This window comes from Canis lupus, chromosome 12 (assembly GCF_003254725.2).
Source record: "Canis lupus dingo isolate Sandy chromosome 12, ASM325472v2, whole genome shotgun sequence".
NCBI lineage: Eukaryota > Metazoa > Chordata > Mammalia > Carnivora > Canidae > Canis > Canis lupus.
Window position 1 is genome coordinate 32,980,557 of NC_064254.1, and position 24,289 is coordinate 33,004,845.

Below are 24,289 nucleotides of genomic sequence, written 5' to 3' on the forward strand. Positions count from 1 at the left end.
AAATGGTGTTGGAAAAAGTGGGAAGCCAGTTGGAGAAAAAAAATAAAGTTGAACTTGTTCCTCACAACATAATCCAAGATAAATTACAAGTGAATCAAATATTTAAATGTATAAGAACCAGAAGAAAACAAGGGAGAATTATTTTATAACTTCAGATTTGAGTTGGCCTTTCTGTTATGATTCAAAATACGAAAAGATCCTAAAATCAATATAAAAAGTTCAACAACAATAAATAAAGAATATGTAAGCAAGAAAGTCACTAAAAGGAAACAAATATAGCTCTGAAATATATGAAAAAATCCTTGATTTCACTTTCACATCAAAATACATGGAAATTATGAATAACGTGAAAGCTACTTTGAACTAGAAGATAGGCAAATATTCCAAAGTTTAATTAAAGATATGCTAGCAAGTCTGTGGAAAAAGATATTATTATAAATTGCTAATAAAACTGTAAATTGGGACATTCTCTTGGAGGATAATTAAATAATATCTACCAAAATTACAAATGGTAGTACCATTTTACCTGGCAATTCCACTTCTAGGAGTTTATTGTAGAAAAACAGAGGTTATGTTGATATTTACACAAAAATGAAATATACAGTGTTGTTCACTGCAGCCTTGCCATATGGCAGAAGATTGGAAACAAAATGTCTGTGAGAGGGTTAAATGTACTACAGTACTTCCATAGAATGGCATACTACGCAGCTATGAGGAAGAACCAGGAAATTCTTCAAAACATTCTCAAGGCATATTGTTAAGTGAAAAAAAATCAAGGTCCAGATCACTACTAAAGGGCAATACAACTTGTTTCTAAAGGGATATGGGGAATGTATGTAATTATATATTGTATATAATCACTGGTAAGGATATTTAGGTAACTAGTAAAAGGGATTACCTAATGGGAAGGATAAAAGAATCTAGGCAGATGGGAGGCAGAGGTGGGGGAAAAACTCTTCACTAAATATCTTTTTGTGTATTTTTAAATTTTCAAACACTGTAAATTTAGTGTTACTGAAAATAAATTAATGAATTTTCAAGATTTAAAATGTGCTGTCACAAGTGCCTACATTTCACTTGTGATTCATTATTTACAGGGAATATGCTTTGGATTGCAACCAGCCATGTGTATTTGCAAGACAGTTGATTGAATTTGGGGATTCAGCAGCCACAGAACCAAATTTCATTAATTATCCTGGCCCCTGCAGAGAAACCCAGAAACTTGGCCTCATTAACAAAGTGCCCTAATACCTAGTCAACTGGTCCTAAATGATGTTTACGGTTCCTAATAGAAGTCATTATTCTACTATCCCATTGGTATAGTATTATATTATTATCCTTCTACTCTTTTAGAAGATGTGGTGGCATTTTGCAACAAATTCTATACATAATCATTTTTCCAAACATTTGTATCAGCTCAACTTTATTCAATATTGAGTCGTTTGTTATAATTTTTTAAAAAGCATACATGCCAAAATAGTAAAAAAAAAAAAAACCCCTCTAATTATTAAGTGAATGTTTAAATAGCCACCATACTTTGATTTTAGCTGTGAATGCCCTTGTATGAATATTTTTATCATGAATCAACTCTATTTTAAAAACAATTTTAGGGATCCCTGGGTGGCGCAGCGGTTTGGCGCCTGCCTTTAGCCCAGAGCGCGATCCTGGAGACCCGGGATCGAATCCCACGTCGGGCTCCCTGCATGGAGCCTGCTTCTCCCTCTGCCTGTGTCTCTGCCTCTCTCTCTCTCTCTCTCTCTGTGTGACTATCATAAATAAATTTAAAAAAAATAAAAAAAAATAAAAACAATTTTAAATTTATATAAATACTGTGTAAGGATATAGAGCTCAAGTTGAACTCATATTCACGTAAACTATTTTTTAACACTCATCAATATGGCCTTACTATATTAGGAAGATATGATAATTAGCATTTTAAAAACTAACAACTTAAACGCTCTTGTTAACTTAGCAATTTAAATGTCATATCACTGTAATTCTGGAGGCTAGCGATGAAAAGAGAACCAATAAATGTGCCACATTTTCTGAAGATATGAGAGGAAGATTATAAATTAAACAGTAACTTTCATGCAGACAGTGAAAGTTAAACACATTCTAGCGTGAAGCCACATCAACTTTAAAATGTTGCTTGCAAGGAAGAAAATCTCATTGCTCCATAGTTGCCATTTATTTCATTTATTTGAAAGGTGTAACTGATACTCTGACCCCACGCAAGCAGATTAATCCAAAAAAAGTGTTAGTCACAGTAATGATATGTGTATTTTCTCAAGCCTTCATTTACATATTGCATCTGTTTGACTTACACTAAAATATCTATATATATATCTATATAAAATTAATTCAAACCATGAATATTTAAAAACAGTACTTATGACAAAGAAGACTAACACTAAGCAAAGTGAACATAAAGCCAATAAGATATCTCTGTTTCTGCTTGAGTATACATATAAAAATGTACATGTGGCATAAGTCTTGACCCTAACATGTTTTTATAATATTGCACAGAGCATGTCGATAGAAACAAAAAAATATATATATAAATGATTTGAGTATGATTTCTGGCATATTTCTACTAGCTCCTACTGAAAATGTTTCACTGTGTTTTGCAGACTAATTTTTTAGGAAAAAATTATTTTTATTAAAGACATAGCTTGAACTGCTAAAAACTTTGGTGAAATTTATTTGTTCATTATTTATGTAGTAATTTCCTTGGAGAAAGACTCTCAAAGTAATATGGTGAGCAAGACTCAGACTGTCCCTTCTTTATTAGACATGGGAAAGAGGCAGCAGGTGACACTGAAATACATCTCTAACTAGCTGGACATTTAAGTTTCAAATACTGGAGTATTTGTTCTCAGGGAAATATTGATCTGTAACCTTTGGCTAATGGGATACTATATGTTTTCAATTAAATATCACTGTTATAATGTATGCAGTAGGATGAGAAAGGTCAAGTCCGGTTACCTGGAACCATACCTTTCCAAATTTGTGACAGCACTTATTGATAAAATCCCAGGATAGTACTCCTTTCTTCTCACACCCCAAATTTCAAGAAGTAAAACAGAGAAGATGCTGCTTTAAAGGAACCCAGTGATGATAAAGGGATGGAGGAAATTAGGGAGAAAAAGTCCTTTAGAAAAAAGAAAAAGACTATCTCTTTTGGATTATAGACTGTGTCATAAATGCTGAAGAAAAATTAGGGGGAGGTCCCTTATACAATAAAACTATGCTTGATGAATAAACTCTGTGCAAGAAGCATTTTCCAGGTTCCATATACATAAATACATTTTTCTTCCCTTCAAAATAAGGTTCATCTGCTGGAGCCAACTCAGCCCAACTCAGTCACCATCCAATGCTACCATTAGCTTCCCAGGAAGCTTCCTGAACATTTCACCCCTGTTTTCTGTGGTTCCCATCCCTGATTGTACATTAAAGTCACATGGGGAATGTTTTTAAATCCTGCTGCTCAGACCTATTAAGTCAAAGTCTCTGGGAATGTGACCCAGTTGTGGACAGTTTTTAAAGCTCCCCAGGTCATTCCACAGTGCACCCCGGCCTGAGAAACACAGATTTAGGCAGACTCTACTAGCATAGCAAGCAGACACAGACATTCTTATTTCTTAGAAAATAAGATCAGATTTCAGGTGCATTCTCTTACTAACTCAAAGTTAAGTTCTATCCCACATATGGAGACTTCCTTTAAGCCAAAGAAAATAGGGCTGTGATTTCTATAGTCCCTACAAGGTGTTTCCTTTCGGCAGGAAAATAGGAGACTCCCCTACACTGGGGCATTTAGCAATATCAGATTCATCTGGAGGCTTGTTAGACCACAGACTACTGGCCCCCCCTGCAGAGTCTCTGATCAGTGGGACAGGGGTGGGCTGGAAAATTTGTATTCCAAAAAGGGTCCCTGGTGGTACTGACGCTCCAGGGAGCACTCTCAGAACCACGGCTCTAAAAGGAACTTATAAGAAAGGCTGAGGAATCACTGTGAGCCCTGGTACAACAGAACCAGCTAAGTCAACAATCCACTTGAGGCACCAGAATTTCTTGGAAATTGTGAACAGAATGAATAGGGTCTAAGCACAAAGAGAGTACCTACTCATAAGTTCCTGAATCAGTAGCTAAAAGTAGGACAAAGATGAATGGCTATGTGATTCTTTTAAAGAAACTACTCGGTTCTCTTTGAGATGAGCTCTGAGCTCTCTCCATATTTGATTTTATCCAGCCTCTGAAAGTTTGGAAATTGTGCCAGCCTTACAAGAGGCTCCAATTAGGGTTCATTTTTTCACATACAGCAATGCACATGCCAAAAAAAAATCAAATATAATTAACAAAATTGTTCCAGCTGAAACCATCGTTAGCCAAATACATCAGCAATTCATTTATAGATCCAAAAAGGCAGCTTGCTTGTCCTCTGACCCTTCACACCATAATATTTATCCCTAATTGGAGCACCACCATTAAAAAAAAATACTTTCTCTTGTTTCTGACGCCACATCTTTCTGAAGTTCCCTAGAAAGCGGTCAGTCACTCATGATGTAGAAATTCTTCATTTTGTTTAGCCTTCTCTGTAAATTATCCAGGACACACACCAGCCCCAGCTGACATACTTACCTCAATGAGCAAACACCATGTGAGGCAACCAGTCCTCCTGCAGGTCCTGCTTATTACCTAACACATGATAATTTTTTTTTCAAAACACTGGTTTTTAAGGACTTAACTTGCTTTAAATAAAAGGGGAAGAAGCAAACTTTCTCACATTCCCTCACATGGTAAAGAAGGAAAAGGTTCCATAGCACTTCAGAGCCGGAAAAAAATCCATCAAAACTAAATATCCAATGTCACTTTTTAAAAGAAGAGGGAGGCAGCTTCAATTCATGATGTAATTTGTCTTATGACCTGCTAACAAATGCTGTTAATTTAATGGATGCAAACAGTCTAAGGCTGGTTGCCACCTTCCAAGACTTCTACAATGATTTTAGAGTCTCAAAAAAACAAAACAAAACAAAACAAAACAAAAAAACAAACACTGAACGATCATTCTTTAAACTTTACAAGATCCTGAAAAGTTTATTTTGAACTATGACTGAGGCAGAGGGTAACTGAAAAAGATCAGTACTAAAAACCAAGGGACTTTAATTCTAGTTTTTAGTCTCCTATTGTCTACAGCAAGTTAAAGAAGATGTCGTATAATAGTTTCCTGATCTTTACCATCACCACTGAATGATACATCTCCTTATCTCACAGGATATCTGGAGCTTGGAAGGATGTATAGATACATCTGAAAAAGGACAGTGTGTGTTCTTTTATTCTACCTGGGCAAAATGCCTTACCTTTAGGCCCCCTCAAACCAAGAGCACCAGGGGGGCCTTTAATGCCTGGGAGGCCACGAAGTCCCATTTGGCCTGGGAAACCATTCTCTCCAGGAGGTCCCGGGGGACCAGGGGGCCCAGGCCTTCCAGGGAGTCCAGAGGCTCCTGAGTCCGGTCGCTTGAGACTAGCAGCCATCTCAGCAAGATGCTCTAAAAGATAATAAACAAAACAGCCCAGAGAAGTCAGAAACATAAAAGTAAATTCAAAGGAAAAAGGGGTATTTCAAGTGTCTTTTTTCTATATGTGTCACCAGAGCTTCAAAATTGGTAGTGAGAAGTGAATAAAGTTGGATCATTTTTCCATGGACTTTCTGCCAAGAAGCTTCACTGGTGCTGTTTTATTCAGCTCTCCCTGGATATATTTGGTCCTGCTGTTCTGAGACAAGGGGAGGAGGGTTAAAAAAAAAAAAAAAACATACACGGCAAGGCTTTTGGGTGAGCAGTGTTCTCAAAGGATGAGTATGTCACCTGAGTCTCGGCTGGTTATCTGAAAACCCAGGATGGGAAGAAAATGAGTTTCTTAGGAGAGGTAGAAGTGGATGTCCAGAAGCTTTTTAAAATCCAGGGACACTGTCCAGAATTAGTACTGAGAGAGCATTTGAGACCTAGCCCCACATCTTTAGTTTGAAGATACTGAGTGACCTAAAATATCCTGAGCATTCACGACTTCTTATAAATTCCCCTCTCAAAAGTTTTTTCATGCTTGGAATAGACAACAGACATTAAAAATAGCCTGCTTCGTGGGAATGTTCACAGTCTGTCTTAAAAATTAATAACTATGTGGGCTTTTTCAGAAACCATTAAATAGATTAAGAATCATCCACGAAACCATGAAAAGCAAGAAAACTTTCCTATAAAAATACTCTATGGGAAATATGCCAGTGCAATATTTTTTAAAGGTGTGAAGGAGATTATGAATTGGAAACAAATTTCTAACCAACATTTTAAAATTGTTTAAATGTGAACATTCTTGTTTGCCTTATGTAAGTAAGAGTTAGCATAAAATTATAATTTTCTAGGGATGTAATGTTTAAAATTGAAATATCCTTTCAAGATTAAATGTCTGCAATGTAGAGACTTATATTGGTTTTCAAATATAGAAGTGACACTTCCATCCTGGAAAACTCTACAAGTGTACTAGACAAATCAGACTATCTTATGAGCATACAAAAGAAGAGTATTTATTGTGACAGAATTAGTTCCAACCAAATTATTTGTTAGAAGGATCCAATTTTACAGGATCTCCCCAATTCCTGTCTCCCCAGTTTCTCCCTTTCCTATATGACAGTAGAACTAGACCAATTCTAAAACAGCTATGGCAAATAGCAAGTGCTATAGCCATAGATGTATTTAATTTTTTTAAAGATTTTATTTATTTATCCATGAGAGACACAGAGAGAGAGAGACGGGCAGAGACACAGACAGAGGGAGAAGCAGGCTCCATGCAGGGAGCCCGATGTGGGACTCGATCCCAGAACTTCAGGATCACACCCCGAGCCGAAGGAAGACACTCAACCGCTTAGCCACCCAGGCATCCCTCCATAGATGAATTTAGATAAAAGTTAGCAAATGTAAAAATATATCACCATTTGGGTAAAATACGAGTTACTGATTTTCTACATATGTGATACATTAGTAGAGATAATGTCCTTTATGCTTCTTATGGGCATGAAGACTGTCAATTACTTCACAGAGATAATTGTGAAGATTATCTCACAGTGAGAGCCAGAATCAGTACCAGGTACACACTAGGTGGAAGGATGTTAAGGAGGGGAAAAATACCTGAGAATCTGTGTCCCTAAGGGGGAAAAAGTGCACATGTATGCGTGCTTTCTTGTAAATTAACCTCCTTGGCAAAAAAAAAAAAAAAAAAAAATACAGGTATGTATGCAAAAAAGCCACTGAGAACAAAAATAGACTAACCCAAAGGCACCTGGGTAATGCATTCAGTTAAGCATCTGACTCTTGGTTTTGCTCAAGTCATGATCTCAGGGTCCTGAGATCCAGCCCTGCATGAGGCTCCATGCTCAATGGGAGTCTGCTTAAGATTTTCAAGATTTTCTCTCCCTTTCCCTCTGCCCTTCCCCTTGCTTGTGCGTGTGTTCTCTCTCTCTCTCTCCTCTCTCCCTCTCTCTCTCTCTTTCTCAAATAAATAAATAAATCTTTTTTAAAAATAGGCTAACCTAGAAAGACAACATTTTTCTTTGAGGTAATATGCCATTCTGTGACAACAAATTAGGTATAGCAATTAATATATTATTCAAAACCTCTCACCTTTATTTTTTTATCAAATATATTTTTCCACTATGAGTTCTGGGCCTTCTTTTTTAAAGATTTTTAAAATTTATTTATTCATGAGAGACAGACACAGAGAGGGGCAGAGATATAGGCAGAAGGATAATAAGCAGGTTCCTGCGGGGAACTCAATGCAGAACTCGATTCCGGGACCCTGGGATCATAACCTGAGCCAAAGGCAGAGGCTCAACCCCTGAGCCACTAGGCATCCCCTAAATCTCCCACCTTTAAAGCACATGAAAAGTCAAGATATTATGATTTATTTACCTTGCATGACTCTCATGCAAACCTGCTTAATGTGCTGATCTGTTGGTGCTCTACCCTGAGACAGGAAAAAAAAAAAAAAAAGACGGTTTATACACAGAACCATAAAGAAGACATTGTTAAATGGTAACCTGACAGACTCAGCAAGAGGCCAGGTGGCTGGATTTACAAGAGAACTCGCCCACACTGCTGAGGAGCTGCTGTCTGGGCTAGCCTGGCTCCCCACCCCTTCTGGTGCTGTGAGATAGTCTCCAAAGGGAAACCCCAGGGAATGCCCACTACTCACTGGAGGACCCTGGATGCCGGGCAGGCCAGTGGCACCCTGCTCTCCCTGCACACCTCGTGGTCCAGGCGGTCCTCTGGGTCCTTCCTCTCCAGGAAGCCCCCGACTTCCTTCAGGCCCCCTCAAGCCAGGCTCCCCAGGGTTACCCACCTAGAACAAAATGGCACATTATAAAACCAGGGCTATCCACAAGTAATGTGTCTGCTTAGTATTAATATAAGACTTACATGAAATTTTGGGTTTGCCAAGAAATGTTTGTTCAGAGGTTACAAATTCTCAAGGTAAAGACACAGAATGCCACAGTGTCTGAGATTTCCAGTTCAAGTAAAGTTTTTCAAAACTTTTCTTTTTGGTACAGTTATTGTTTCAAAATGTTAATTGCAACAAGACATTTTTAAACTACATTCTTTATACTTTAAGCCACTTCCTAAGAACAAGTTAGCTTTTAATAAGACTTGATAACTTTCTCTGGCCACAAAAAAAAGCCACTGAGTTCATACAAAGACATGTTACTTTGTATCATCAATACAGAAAGCCTAAAATAGTTTTATAACACTCTGGAGAATTTGAAGAAGCAGATGTAATGAGAAATTATAAAATACTAACATTAACTAAATACATTTAAAATGCTTCACTTACAATGAATACACTTAAAATACTGGAACAATGAGTGAGTCCATAATTTATCTAAGTCTTGCGGAAGCTAAAAATCTAAATAATACAGAAGTTAAAAAGTAAACCAACTATTTCCTTAGCACAAAAGCATATACTGGTTAGATTTCTGTTCTGAAAGCAGACCACTAAAAGCATTTTTAAAAGTCCCCATCCACAAGAACTGCTTTAAAATGAGATTAAATTAATTGACTTTCTGTTAAGCTACCTCTGGTAGAATTTATGGAATAGTAGTTACAATGTGCCATTGTTTATAGAATAAGAATGAGAAGATAAAAGGACAGGAGGCATTAAGAGAGTGCTAGTGCTCAAGATAATGTCTATAACACAACTTAATCCTGCTTCTTTCTCATATGCAACATTTTCCTAGAAAGAGTTAACTCCTTCAAACAGATATTTTAAGCTGAAGGAAAAAAGGTGATGAGGCAGGGTTTTCACTAGACACATTGGAATAAAGCTCAGCAAGTGTGCTTTTTCAAATCTCTCTTTATGCAAAAAAACTGATACTCATCTAAGTCGTCAAAATAGTTTCTATGAAGAAATTATGGCTTAAAGGACTTGGCAAAAGATGGCTGTCATCTTTTGTTGTTGGCTGTCAACAAGAGAGAGCTAAGGGTGTGCTGTGGAGGGTTTGGACTTGTCAGATGACTACAGTGTAAAACTGTAACAACTATTAAAACAACCCAGAGAAGCCAAAATGAATTTGCAAATGCACTAAAGAACTGGAAGAAAACAAAAAAGACCAAATCAGTCTATCATCTTGTTGACAATACTGCTAGAAAGAGGGATGGGGCATTTTTGATGAAGAGATCAAGGACCAACATGGCCAGGACATCTCAAGGACTGCAGGTCTTTGGAAAGAATTTCTCAATTGAGTGGTATACTGAAGTAGAAACTGGGGTACAGACTTCACCTACTATCAGATTTGTCCCTACTGAGATTACTGAGCAAGGTGAACATGTGTCTGCTAGTAACCATTTCCCATGACTTCGGGACAATACACTTTAGCTGCATCAGAATTACGTGGGTAGTGTCAGAGAAGAAAGAGGTAGGGAGGGAGGTGATAAATCAAGAGTTAATTCCTAGTAATATACCCAAATTTAAATGAACTTAACTCGTTTTGATCACTGCATTGTTCATTCACTTTTTCCTCTTACAGCTTGAATTCCTACCATTGAACATCACTGATTATTTCTAGATAGTGACATTGGATTTCTATTACCACATCCTATCAAGATTTACTCTTTATATTTCTTCTCAATCCTAAACCCTTTCTGTCAAAGATTCTTAGGTGTAAAGATGTTACTTGAAGCCTGGGACTGTCAATGGTGTTTCGAGGCAATTTGTAAACAGGTGAGTTAATACAGTATAATAGTTTCCATCTCAGGGATATGTAAAGGGCTGGCACTGCAACCAAGTCTGGGATGCAGCATCCTCTGGGAGAGAGTTGAGCTGAGGATCCGGGCTAAATGCCTAGGCAGGAGACAGCTATTCTAAGGAAAGAGGAAGAGTGTTCCAGGCTAGGAGAAAACACAAGGCATTAAACAGCATGCCAAGTAAAAACAACTGCAAACAGATGAAGGTAGAGATGAAGTTGGCAAGGCAGAGACCACTTCATCAAAGACTTTGTATATTTTAGTAAAAGTCAGATTTTATTCTATCAAATGTTATTCCTGAAGGGCTTATGCAGAGGAGGGATAAATAATGGGCTTTATCTTTTTTCTAGATGACACTGGCTGCTATGAGAATAACATTGTACAGGGGCAGAGAGGGTGGAAAAGATTCCAGAAACAGGAACTGAGAGATGAACTGGGAGCCAGTGGTAGCGGTATTTGTGGTTAAGGTCTGAGCTTCATCTTTTCTCCTTATACTTTCTTAAATTTCTTGTTGTATTAAACATGCATTCCTTTTAAATTAGTGAATCATCCCAGGTTTGCTAGTTCTCTTGTTGGTTCTATACTTGGTTCTATTAAATTCATTCTAGCAATTGGTCCTATTATCGGTTCTATAATTCTGAATACATCTAATCTCTATGGACATCAGTTTAGTGTCTATACAATGATGAATTAAATGAGATTATCATTTTCTAGCTTTAATAATTGTCTATTTTCTTATGCATTATGACTTTGTTGCTTCCCCAACTAGAACACACGGGAGGTTAATAAAATTACTGAAATATTTTCAATGGTATGACTGCCACTGAAATTCATTTATACTCCTGTCACCACAAAAAAAAAAGTCAGTTCTTTTAAAATTTGTGAAAGAAATTGCCGTGTATACTCATTGAGACACTTGTGATAAAAACTTCCTTTAGAGTGGATTAATTCAAAAGGCAGATCCATTTACACTATTATGAGTTGTTTGGGTTTTTTTTTCCCCCTTTGGATGAATCTATTACTTAAATAATAAATTTAGACATTAATCTCCTTGAAGGTTAGTCCTTTAAGAATTGAATTTTATAGAGTGATTGCATAAAGAAGAACCTTGCATTTTCTATAGCTTTATTGATACTTTTATTTTTTTTATACCATTATTGTCCATTGTACTTACAGATCCCTTTGGCCCAGGTAATCCTATCTCTCCCTAAATCAATAAAACAAAATTATATTAGAACAATGCATTCACATTTGATGGTCTACTAAAAACATTTAAAAGATTATTGTGCTGCTGAAATCTATAGAAAACCATACAAAGATGAACTCCGGCACTGCAGAAAATCATGAGATTCAAAATTTGGGTTCTAGTCCCAGTTCACTTAACTTTGTGAGCTTTGTAACCTCCTAGCCTTTGGCTAACTTATCTGTTAAATAACGGGCTTGAATCAGAGCTCTACAAGCCTCCAACCAGATCTAAAATGCTAGGTATTGAGAATTAAAATGCATTAGCCAAAAGATATTAAATTAGTATGCTGTTTTAAAACACAGTAGATATTTAAATCTAATGTCTGGGCAGCCTGGGAGGCTTAACGGTGTAGCACTGCCTTCAGCCCCGGGCGTGATCCTGAAGACCCAGAATCGAGTCCCACGTCAGGCTCCCTGCATGGAGCCTGCTTCTCTCTCTGCCTGTGTCTCTGCCTCTGTGTGTGTGTGTGTGTGTCTCTCATGCATAAATAAATAAAATCTTAAAAAAAAAAAAACAGACTGACTTTCTCACAGCCTTTTATAAAATGAAATAAAATAAACCTAATGACTTCATTTTTGAAGCTCTAATAGTATTTTAACTCATCCCCAAACATCTATCAAATCAAATATGCATGATTTTATGCTTAAGAAAGAAAATTAAGAGAGGAAATCTCTCACTCCTAATTCTAGATATGAATTCAGCTCAATCAGTTCATCTCTACTACAAAACAATGATCTAAAACATCCTCTTAGCCCATAAAATGAAAATTTTTAACAGAAAATAAAATAATCTTTTTTCAAATTTACTTGGTAAAGAGCTTTGCCTAATTCAGATGTTACATTTATATTAGCTCTAAATCCTGAAAATCTGAATAAAGCAACATTAGTAGAATTTTTCCTGCCCTAAGTGCTCTCTGGGACTGTTTTATGAGAACTGGCACCATGCCAAAGGACCAAACATAAGTTTACACATTAGGTCATGTTAGATTGTGTCAAAATCATAAAGATGAGCCAGCAGATCTAACAGTTCTGGCAGTGAAGATAATTTTTTCTCATTCTTCCTTCCTGGATATTTAGCAGTAGCATCCTCTGGAGACAGAGGTCACTTCTTTGACAGCTTTTAGACCATGGAAAATACCCACAGTCAAACTTGTGAGCCACAGCTTTCTAACAATAATAAAATTAATTTTGTTTCCACAACAGGCACTATTTATAGACTTTCTATAGTCATATAAGAATCACTTTGAATGTCTAGCTGTAAAGCCACAAGAATGTCACCATCTATAAGAGAACACCTTGTTCTCCAAAGCCTTAAAGCCACGTCTATCAATTTTGGGGTGATTACCCTCTGCTCTACTTGAACTTGGCTGCACTTCTGGGGAGTCATTAATTGGTTTACATAAGAAACACCATAGCCACTGAAGAAGTCAGCAAGGGTAACAGTATCAAAGAAAAGAAAAATTATGTTTCTGATACATTAGAAATCAGTACAGCTCATCATTAACCAGAACCAAATGTCTTACAAGTTCACCCCTTTCTCCTGCTTCGCCTTCTTCACCAGAGGAACCCTAAAAATTAAGATTAAAAGTCACATTTTTTAATTCTTAGTCCCTTGCCTCAGTTTTAACCAGTCAACATTGATAAGCATTACTAAGTGCCCACAGCGCTCCCCAGATCATGCAGAAATTCGAAATGCTCTCAATCGCTTTTCAATCTAGCTGTCAGTGCTTAGTCCAAATCAGAAAAGAGCCTAGAGAAAAGAAGGTAAGATTGAGTTTTTTCTAAATTTAAGGATTAATGCTTGTATCCAGCAATTTTGTGTAATTAACTAATCCTTGAAGAAAGGCTTTAACTGTAGAAAGAGGAACCCAGAGAAAGGACTGACTCTAATTCATATTCATAGTTTATTTGTTAAGGTCTTAATACAGAAAACCTCAAAATATGATGATGTGGCTACAGAAGGCTCCATCAGTCCCAGGTCAACCAATCTGGTGAATGAGGGCCAGGGACACTCTTTTCCATGTGTAGTCTTGGAGGCAGAGCCATCATCAGCTCCAGCATATTAAAATAGTAGATAAGGTTATAGACCAAACTAAGCTCTAGATTTCACTCACTATGAAGCACATTGAGAAACACTGCTAGCCTCATCTTTTAACTAGAACCCATAAACCGGCTGGTAAGTACCCCTGCTGCTGAGGCACATTCATGCACAACACTGACTGCATCCCATACTCTTGTCATAGGACCTACCCGTTCACCTTTTGGACCAGGTTCACCGACTACTCCCTGTAATGAATAAAACATAACACTTTTTCAATATTTTGACATTTTCAACTATATAATTTCAAATGAACCAACTTCCCTTATCAAGCTGGTAGATAAGAGCAATTATGAATAATGCAACAGATTAGGACTTGCTCTTGTCCTCACAACAAACACAGGGCTCCATGCTGGGCACGGAATCTATTTAAAAAACAAAAAAAATCAGGATAACCTAACAACAGTCAGGTAAGATCTGGAGAAACTGACCATTGTCCAAAAGCTGACAACATGGGTATTCTCTGATCATGTCTACATAAAATTTGGTAGGAATGTAAATTTAAAACTAAACAGGAAGTATGATTACAACTGAAGTTTTTACTTTTCTCAACTTTTATTTTTTCCTTCTAACAAATTACTATATTAGATTTTTTTGCTTCTTAATCTCAACTCTCAGTAATTTAGACACCTTTCTTGATAGCTGTCTATGAGAATTGCTATAAAAATCTCCACCATGCCAAAAGCAACCTTGGTTTCTCCGTATACTAAAAATCATCCTTCTCAATAAGAACCTTTTGGGGGGCTAGATATCTTACCCTGTCACCTTTCATTCCAGGAAGTCCAGGGGGGCCAGGCAAGCCAGGGAGGCCAGGACTACCAAGAGAACCCTGAAAGACAAACACAGTGTCTCCAGAATCACTGCAACACTGCAGGCACACAAGGCAGAAAAAAAACGTTGGGTGTGTTGACTCCTGTCTAAAATAAATGCACTGTGGTGGTTTAACTCTGCTCCTCAAATCTCCCTGTCTCTCACACTCTCAGGAAAAAATAGGCCAGTCCCTCCACCCCTCTGTCCCATCTCTGAGGTTCTCAATTCCTGGGCTTGCAGTCCTTCTCAACAGTGGGCTCTTTCAGTGGAGTCCCTGCATTGGGACTTCTCTCACTGTGTAAACAAGCACTGCTCAAGAAGTAAAAGGCAGCATTCACGCATACTTCTCCTCAATTCCAAGAACAACCAAAGGCCAAATGTACCACTTCATGTCTCTCCTGATTTCAAAATGTATGCTACAAACCACACTGATTAAAATACCCTCTGAGAGTATCCTAGATATAATTTGAAATATTACATTTACATTTTCACACATTCACATAATAAGAGAAATCAAGTAAAGTTGATTAGATCACCCTTTATACATTGTTCTTTTCTCCTTCCTTATTTTTAAAAATTGGTTGTGTTTTTTATAAAGCAAATAAACCTCTGGAGACTAGAAATATTACTTACCAGTTTACCTGGTAGTCCTGGGGGTCCCACTGGTCCTACTTCCCCTCTACTGCCCTGGAAAAACACAAACATGCCTGTCAACTGGATAGTTTGCTAAAACTCAAATGCTTAATTACTATATCAGTAAAATAACACTCTACTTAGGTTTTTGTTTAAGTACACAAGTCATTAAAGTATTTTCCCTATCTTCTCCTGAAGGCAGAGATCTTTACACAAAATGCCTATAGGGGATCCCTGGGTGGCGCAGCGGTTTGGTGCCTGCCTTTAGCCCAGGGCGCGATCCTGGAGATCCAGGATCGAGTCCCACGTCAGGCTCCCGGTGCATGGAGCCTGCTTCTCCCTCTGCCTGTGTCTCTGCCTCTCTCTCTCTCTCTGTATGACTATCATAAATAAAAAAAAATCCTTTCAAAATGCCTATAGCCTCCCCAGTGTTTATCCTTTGATGAATGTGTTAATGCTGTTCCTTGTGATTATAGCCCATTAGACAAAAATGTCTGCTACATTATGTAAAGTCACAGTAATTTTCAGCATCTAAATCACAATATAACTTATATTATGGTTATCTGAATACATGTTTTATCTTTTCATTTAGATTGTGTTCTTGAGGTATAGGTATATCAATTTGGAATTCCACCTAATGCCTAAAACAGAGAGTAAGTTTCAGGTCTACAGGATATTTTAAAGCAGCATCTGGCAAATAATCTTGAACTGCAAAAGAGTGGGGAAAAAAGAGAAACAAGACAGAGATGTTTGCCTTTAAATTACTAATGCAACTTCAAAAAGACAGAGATAATAGAAATTTACAAAGTTTCCCACATACAAAATTCTTTGTTCTACTCATTCTTGTTCTAAACATGTCTTAAGAGATTAAATAAACTTTGAAAGTACAGTTTATAATGAAAATACACCAAAAGCAATATATCATTTTGCGAGCCAATTTCAATTCTTTATTTGAAACTCGAAGCCCTTTGAGAAAAGGAGACACATGAATTCTTCAATTTCTTTCCCCAAGAACCTCATACAGTTTTATGCAGTCTTACAAAAGCTTGTTTTATTTCTAACACATATTCAACTAAACTTAACATGAGGTTATTGGATAAATAATCACATTTCCTGGATGGTGTTTATAAAAAGGAAAGTAGTCTTTGGAGTTCATTTTACTTTAAAATGAGATGACAACTTCATATTATTTCTTGTTATTTATAAATGCTTCTGCTAAGACTATCCTGATCTGGCCCATATGCTATTCATTTGTCTCTAAGTTGAACCAAGTGTCAAAATCCATAATCCTTCTGAACTTTCAGTTTCTTTACAGGATAAAAAAATGTCTGCCAAATTACAAGTCTCTAGTTTGAGCTATAATTAAGTGGTAGTTGTTTCAAATGACTTAGAGGTGATTTAAATGAAATGCTCTTAAATACTTTCCAAAATTTTTATATATAAGCAACCTGTCTAGTATGTAAGTTTGAATGATACAATACACTGGCGCTTAACCCTTGTGAGCAGCTTCGAAGCCTGAGGCAGTGTTCTATGAGGATGGGCACTTGAAAGATGTAAGACTAGATGATAACCAGCCACTGTGATAGATTCTTCTATCCGTAAACATTGGGTTTTGCCCCACTAAGTTAGCCCACCATTTGAAAGTTCAAAACAGATTTTCTTCAACATATCTGCTCTGTTGGCATTTTCAAGTAATTTCTGAACTGCATCATAATTAAGATCCTAAAGGTCATTGGGTTAATATGACTTTAATTCAAAGAGAAATTAATAGCCATTGGAAGGGAAACCACTAACCCTCTCTCAGTGATTCCCAACTGTGGCTGTGCATCAGAATGCCCCAGAGTGTTTTGGAAATATATTTCACTAGATGTCTTCAACCACTCCATCTCCCTGTTCCTCCTTCTGGCTTCCCTTCTCTCCCCTAGATTCTTTTTTTTTTTTTCTCCCCTAGATTCTTATTCTGTGGTTCTGAGGTCAAACTCAGGAATCTGTTTGGGTTTATGTTGTGTTTATTTGTCTTCACCAGCTTTACTTAGGCTTTTGTTAACTTCTCATTACTATGTTGACTCCATAAACATAAAAATTTAAAATTTGCTAAATATATCTTGTACCATTAGAATTGAGCAAGCTAACTTTAAATAAAAACCATGCTGCAGAGCCTTGACTTGAACTGTCAAGGCATGGGTGGGTAGAGATGAGGCCACAGGCACTGAGCCCCACTGCCAGGTCTGAAGCCTGGCCCCACCATTCATCAGCCAACTCCAGCCCCTCAAATTCACCTCTGTGCCTCAGTTTCCTCACCTGTAAAGTGGGGATAAAAACAGTTCCTATCTCATAGGTTTTTTGAGAGGATGTAATAGATATATAAAGCACTTAGAACAGTGTCTGAAGCATAGTAAACACTATGAAAACATTAGTTATTATTTTTATCAAGGTTTTACCCAAGAACTATAGAAATCAGTCAAAATTGTTTTTTTAATCAAATGTTTAATTAAATGTTCTTTACCTTTCAAAGCTCCCAAGTTTCTTTAAAAGCACAAGTTGCTCTTGTCAAAAACAAAAACAAAAACAAAAACAAAAACAAACAAACAAAAAAGTCTCTAGTCCTCATTTCTCCAGTTTCTGTCAAGACCCCTGATCACCAAGAAGCAATCTTCTTCTTTTTTTTTTTCTTTTCTTTTTTTTTTTTTTTTAAGAGAGGGAGCGGGAAGGGGCAGAGGGAGAGAAGAATTCCCAAGCAGGCTCCACCCCTAGTGCAGAGCCTTATGAAGGGCTCAATCTCACAACCCTGAGATCAAAACCTAAGGGGAAGTCAAAAGTCAGTTGCTTAACCGACTGAGCCACACAGGCACCCCAAGAAGGCACCTTCTTTATAAACAAGTACTAGGAGCTATTTTGTAAAACCCATTTCAATAAATACAAATAATCCCATTTGGAAGTCTCCTTTTCAAAGTGGAATTACTAGACTTTTAAAATATCACAGAAAAAAATCTATTTCATTATACTTGTGTTGTCATAAGTATTTCACAAAAAAAGAAATCCAGATTTTATTCCATTGTGCTCTAGGTTGTGATGGTGGTTGTATTTGCCTGATTACCCAAAATGCTAACTAGCTGAAGAATGAACATTATTCTTAGTACCATGCTAATTTTAGAAGTGAGAAATTATAAATCATTATACTTAGTCTGAATTATATACTTAAGTGCCTCTCTCTGGGAAAAAGGATGCTGATTAACCCAAAAGATCAATTATGATTTCTACAGATTGTTGCTTTTACAAACATATCTTCATATTAACATCGGAAGATCATATTAGTCCTACTACAATGATAATTTTTAGGCTTGCCACAAAGATATTTTAAAATATAGGGATCCCTGGGTGGCGCAGCGGTTTGGCACCTGCCTTTGGCCCAGGGCGCGATCCTGGAGACCCAGGATCGAATCCCACATCGGGCTCCCAGTGCATGGAGCCTGCTTCTCCCTCTGCCTGTGTCTCTGCCTCTCTCTCTCTCTGTGACTATCATAAATAAATAAAAAAAAAAAAAAAAAAAAAAAATATATATATATTTCATTTCACAGAATTGTAGAGCTTGTATTTTTCTCTGATGTAGGTTTAAATATTCTCTCACACACAGAGGCAGATCAAAATCTATAGCCATCACAGCTGCTTCACAAATTATTGACAGGGATAATATTCCATGGCCTGGATGGCACAGGAATGCAGTTTCAATCATTCAACAACACACCATATGGGGACCTCTGTGCTCAGAACTGTTGGCAGTAGGGTGAGGATGGGACTTCAAGAGAAAATGAGGGAGGATTCTGTACTCCAAGAGTATATAATCTTCAGAAAACTGGAAGTAGATCAGCATGGCACTCATCCCAGTCAGAAACATGATAGCAGAGCAAACACAACTCACTCAGCAAATCCCTGGCAAGTTCTGGGAAGCCTAAAAGAGGGAAATGGACCAAGTGCCACTGTATCCAAGGCCCCAGCCATTCTCCTGCTGAGGAGTCACTCAGATCCAGGTATAAACCAGTAGAATGTGACTGAGAAAGCCAGAAGCACGATCCAAGTGGTAAAGATATGTGCTCACATGTAATCACTGGAGGTGACAAAAAAAAAAAAAAAAAACTCCAATATGTTTTGCTGTGGCACTGGCCAAAGGTGTTAGAACAATGGTTTGAAAGGGAAAAACCACTTAATTTCAAAGACATGCTCCAATTAGCCCTGGTCCATTAGTAGAACACATTAGAAATAGGTTTTTGCTCCTTCTACTCAGCTTTTCAACTTGACATTTGCGGGAAAAACTGATAAAACTTGTAAGGAATAGTTGAAAATGTGTGAATTTATCTATGAAACTAAATTTAATGATGTAAAATGAAAGAATAAATGCATTTTTCAGTGAGTAGATTTGGTGTTAAAACTCTGCTCCAGAACCATAATACTTATAACCTCTAATGACACTTTTCTGTAAAATTTATAGTAGGTGAGAAGTCAATTATTACTAACATAAGCAGTATAGCAAGATTTATTATACCTCCAATTCAATTCATTTTAAGAAATATTTATTGAGCACCACCTTGCAACAGGCCCTAAATGAAGATATGTAGGGAAGACAACAGTGGTCAGAGGTGTCCTTGCTTCCCTGAAGATTCCACAGCATGTAGCAAAAAAGATGCCAGGGTTACAGGGTTTCAGAATAAAGAGGGAACACATCTACTTGGTGGATAGGGCATAACCAGAGATGGTTTCATTGTCGAATTAACATTTCAATTACATCTAAGAAAGTATATGGGATGTTGAGTCAGAGAAATGAAGAAGAACGCCACTTAAGGGCAGTACCACAGGAGAATACAAGCAGGCTGAGAAGCACAGAGACGTTGGAGATTAGCATGGAGTCCAGTTTGACTTGAACACAGGCTCTGAGCCAGGCAGAAGTGATACATAAAACTAGGGGATAAACAGACGGTTTAAGATTTGGTACTTTCTTTTATTGCCAGCGGAAATCCCTTAAAGATTTTTAAATAAAGAAGAGAAGTTATGATAAAAGCTGTACTTTGAAAAGACCAATATGGCAATGTGTGAAGACTGAGATTGCTGCCATTCCCCAGGCCTTTGAAATTCTGTTTGAAACTTATTTGTCACCTTGACCATGGGAACCCTCCTGGAGTTCTAGGGTAGAGTCCTGGGGAATGAAGAACCAGGGAAAGGAAAGATCAGCTGGGAAGGCAAATCAAGAGACACCTGATAATCCAAGCAGTAGCTGATGATCTGAGCCAGGATGGTGGAGGTGGGCTTAGAAAAAAAGAGTCAAATATAAGAGACCTGAAAAAGGAGGTAGCTGAATCAGTCAGGTCATGTTGGAGATCAAAAACATGATGGAAGAAGAACACCAAGGCTTTGAGCCACAGTGATGGGAGCAATGAGAATCTGGACATTTATAGAAACTCATAAAAACTAAAACCTGAATCAGGCTCAAAGCTTACATAGGCATAATGGAACTGCCTCCCCTCACCTGAGAGAACTTAACACCCCCCCCATCCCACTTCCTCCTGCAGTTCTACTTCTCATTCTTTATACATCCTGTGGCACTTAACCAATGATGGGCCAAGCTATCTCTACTGAGTCACTTTTTATGTTCAGTGCATGGTCCTAACATACAGCAGGTGTCCCTTCAATTTTATTGCTCTCTGCTCTTTATAAAGTGAATCTCAGACTTAATAGCCCCTCTCCCACACTGTTGAATCTTTCTGGACCAGTCTTGTAGCATCTTCATTTTTATAGGAATATGATCTAGCTATAAACTCATTGCCTTGGCAATTTTTTAGAAGTATTTTAATTAAAAATTCACAGGCTTCAAGCAAGATAGAAGAAAAGGAGAAGTGAGCTCTAAGTGAGCAAGGAGGATTATGAGGAGACGTAGCTAGTTTCTTTGGCTGCAGAGAAACTTCTGGAAACCACCTGATAGAGGTCAGTTGACAAAACACCTGTGAGAAGTGTCTCATGTCAAGACATCTGGAATATTTCACTCCCTTAAAACATGAAAATCATTATTCATCAAGCTCATGAAATGCTTTAAATGAAATAACAACAATATTTGGAAATGCTGCTGTAATCTCTCTTAGGAGTTTTTTTTGTTACCCAGCAGATTTTGAAAATAAGAACTTAAAATGAAGGCCAGAGAGAATTTTTTTTTTTCAGAGAGAATTTTTTAAAGTTAACATTAAATACATAATGTTTCATTTCCTAATCAGTTTCTCTCCAAAGGTTAAAGTGTATCTAGTGAAAAAATAAACATTGCTCTATGGGCTGCAAAACAGACACATTGACAAACTCATACTAAAAGAAGTCTGGCAGTTTCTCAAAAGATTAACCTTAGTTACCATGGGACCCAGAAATTCCACTCCTAGGTATTCTACTCAAGAGAAATAAAAACATGTGTCCACACAAAAATTTGTAGAAAAATGTTCACAGCAGCATTATTCATAATAGTCAAAAAGTGGAAACAACTCAAATGTCCATCAATGGATGAAAGAATGAAGGAAATGTGATATATCCATACAACTGAACATTAGCTAGCAATAAAAGAGAATGAAGAACTGATACATGCTACAGCATAGGTAAGCCTTGAAGCATGCTAAAGGAAGCCAATCATTGAAAAACTCACCTATTGTATGATTCCATTTATAAGAAATTTTTAGAACAGGTAAATCTACATGGACAGAAAGTGGTTAGTGGTTGCCTAGGGCTGAGAGAATTGGGGAGAAATGTTGAGTGACTGCAAGTGGACACAGTTTCTTTTTTGAAAGATGAAAATGTTTTAAAATTTACTATGGTAATGGTTGCATAATTCCATAAATATGCTAAAAATCCTTGAATCATATACTTTAAATGGTTACATTATATAGTATATGAATTTTATCTCAGTAAGGTGTTTTTAACCACATTAAAATATTTCTTTCAATATGAGATGAGAGCAAAAAAGGGTCATCTTGCTTTTTAAAAATATTTTTAAATTTTTTTAAGTTTTATTTCCACCTTCTGAATTTAAAAAAGCAGATTGTATACATGAATAGCATTCCCATTTCACTGTCTCTCTTAACTAGCACATACTGAAACTTCAGGAAGCATACCTGGATAAATGAATAAATGATTAGAAGGACACCCAGCAAAACCCTGAGAAGGCACTTGGGAAGGTTCTACAGAAAAGGAGTACTCACAGGAAGCCCCCGAGGTCCTCGAGGTCCCACCTCTCCTGGAGGCCCCTGTTGACCCTGTTATGAGAAAGGCAGGGAAAGAAAAAGATAAAGCTCCTTAATTTTTTGCTTAGTGATAACAACAGGTGATAACATAAGGAAAGGTAACCCATGTCATCTTACCGGTTTGCCTGAATTCCCCAGTTGACCAGGCTTCCCTGGAGCACCTGTGTTACCCTAAAAGTAAAATGCAACATTCAAAGTAATGCGGCATTTAATTATGCAAGTAAACATAATCATCACCCTGTCTTACCCAGACTGGGCATTTCTTACACCTAAATAGCATTAATTTCCCAATTTCACACTGAGAATTTGGGAGAGTGTAGAATCTCCTTCTTGGTGGATACATTAAAGTTTTTGAGATTCAGGATACTGTTCTATTATTCCCAGAAGTATGATAAAGGTATCAAAAAATGTTCAAAAATGAAGGTCTTTACCCAGACAAGAATATACTATGAAGATTTTCTTTCTGCACAATATTAATCCTATATGTCTTTCCTTTACTATTTCTATCTCCAACAAACTTCTTTGAGCCCTTTTACCTGACAATGACACTACTAAAATGAAAAAGAATCCTGTGAGCATGTGGAATAAGAAGATGTGCTGTTGAGAGAACCCTGCCGGCAAGCTCCAAGGAAAGCACATGTCTGGGGGTGCCAGCTCCACCATCAATCTCGCACAATCCATTTATCCACTTATGAGGGACTACCTCTGCTAAAGACACTGTGGACCTCGGTAATTGGAGAGCTGTAGCCATATAACCTCGTAGTGACCAAATTCTATGTTATTCACATTTTATATATTTTATTTAAAGTAAAGCTATTATCTTATCCCTTTAGTTTTTTTTTTTTCACCTATTGTTTTTAAATGCTGCAATACAAGTGCTGGTTGATCAGACTGAGAACAAAATGTCTAATATCTTTTTAGTTTAAGCAAAATCATGTTAGTAATATTCACTGACATAATTTCTATAGCTTAATTAATAATTTCCTTATTTTAACTGGCAAAGAGCAGTAAAACTTTCTGTTTTATACTGGCAAAGGATGACACTTCAGGAAGGAAATCTAATCAGCGACACTTTGTCAAAGTATGCTTTCTGCAGCTAGGAAAGAGGTTAGCATTTGAAGCCTTAAAGCCGTTCTTATTTCTCTTTAGGATAAAATAAAATAAAAATAAATAAATAAATAAATAAATAAATAAAATAAAAGGCAGCTTGGAACTACTAAAAATGATAAATAGTACATATTAATGAAAACATAAAGAAATAGAAACAAGTTTTAATTAAAAAGTTTTCATCTCTTACCTTTTCACCAGCAACACCCTTTGCACCAGGAATTCCAGGTACACCCTAAAAGAGGGCACACAGGACATGGGTTGAATCACCTCATCTGAGAATCTGGGAGATGCCATGCCCACTGCCCACTGCCGAGGGGCTGTCGGAGTCATGATGACACCAACTCTTTAGTGTGAGGGAGATTCTTCCTACTTTCCAAATTCTGAATGGTTATAGAACTACCCACAATTTAGGAGGCGTTACTTTACTCTATCTGGCTTGTTAGGTATGAACACCCTCAGGCAAATCCTACCTCTAACCAAAGTTATTTTTCAAGCATGAGCTTCCAAATTATAATCCAGTCAGTGGGAGCTCCTAGCAGTATGACTCCTTGAACAGAATAACAAAACAGGGCCTATTGAAACGCTAACCCTTAAGTAGAAAAACGGTAAGGCAGGAGAATGCTGGCTTTAACTAAAACTTGGTACTCTTGGGAGTCCTAATATTCTCTGATTATTTTAAATTGCCAGATATCATAATAAATTGAAGCCAGTCCTCAAATTACCAGTATAACCTTGAAACATGTGTCTCCAAGAATACATCTGTATAATCCACGTTAACCCCTAGCCACAGTAATGCAGGGAGACACCAATGTCAATAATTTAAAACAGCACACAATCAAAAC

General features: G+C 37.2%; 1 protein-coding gene across 1 annotated transcript in view; it reads right to left on the reverse strand.

Annotated features, from left to right (window-relative positions):
• Positions 1-24,289, reverse strand: part of COL9A1 (collagen type IX alpha 1 chain) — a 90,408-nt gene that overhangs the window by 10,046 nt on the left and 56,073 nt on the right. The window contains exons 26-36 of the mRNA XM_035697416.2: positions 23,635-23,679; positions 22,455-22,508; positions 22,296-22,349; positions 15,073-15,126; positions 14,387-14,458; positions 13,782-13,817; positions 13,055-13,099; positions 11,461-11,493; positions 8,242-8,388; positions 7,959-8,013; positions 5,358-5,546 (exon numbers count right to left, since the gene is read on the reverse strand). Of these exons, the coding sequence (XP_035553309.1) occupies positions 5,358-5,546; positions 7,959-8,013; positions 8,242-8,388; positions 11,461-11,493; positions 13,055-13,099; positions 13,782-13,817; positions 14,387-14,458; positions 15,073-15,126; positions 22,296-22,349; positions 22,455-22,508; positions 23,635-23,679 (784 nt within the window). The remainder of the gene's footprint in view (positions 1-5,357; positions 5,547-7,958; positions 8,014-8,241; positions 8,389-11,460; positions 11,494-13,054; positions 13,100-13,781; positions 13,818-14,386; positions 14,459-15,072; positions 15,127-22,295; positions 22,350-22,454; positions 22,509-23,634; positions 23,680-24,289) is intronic.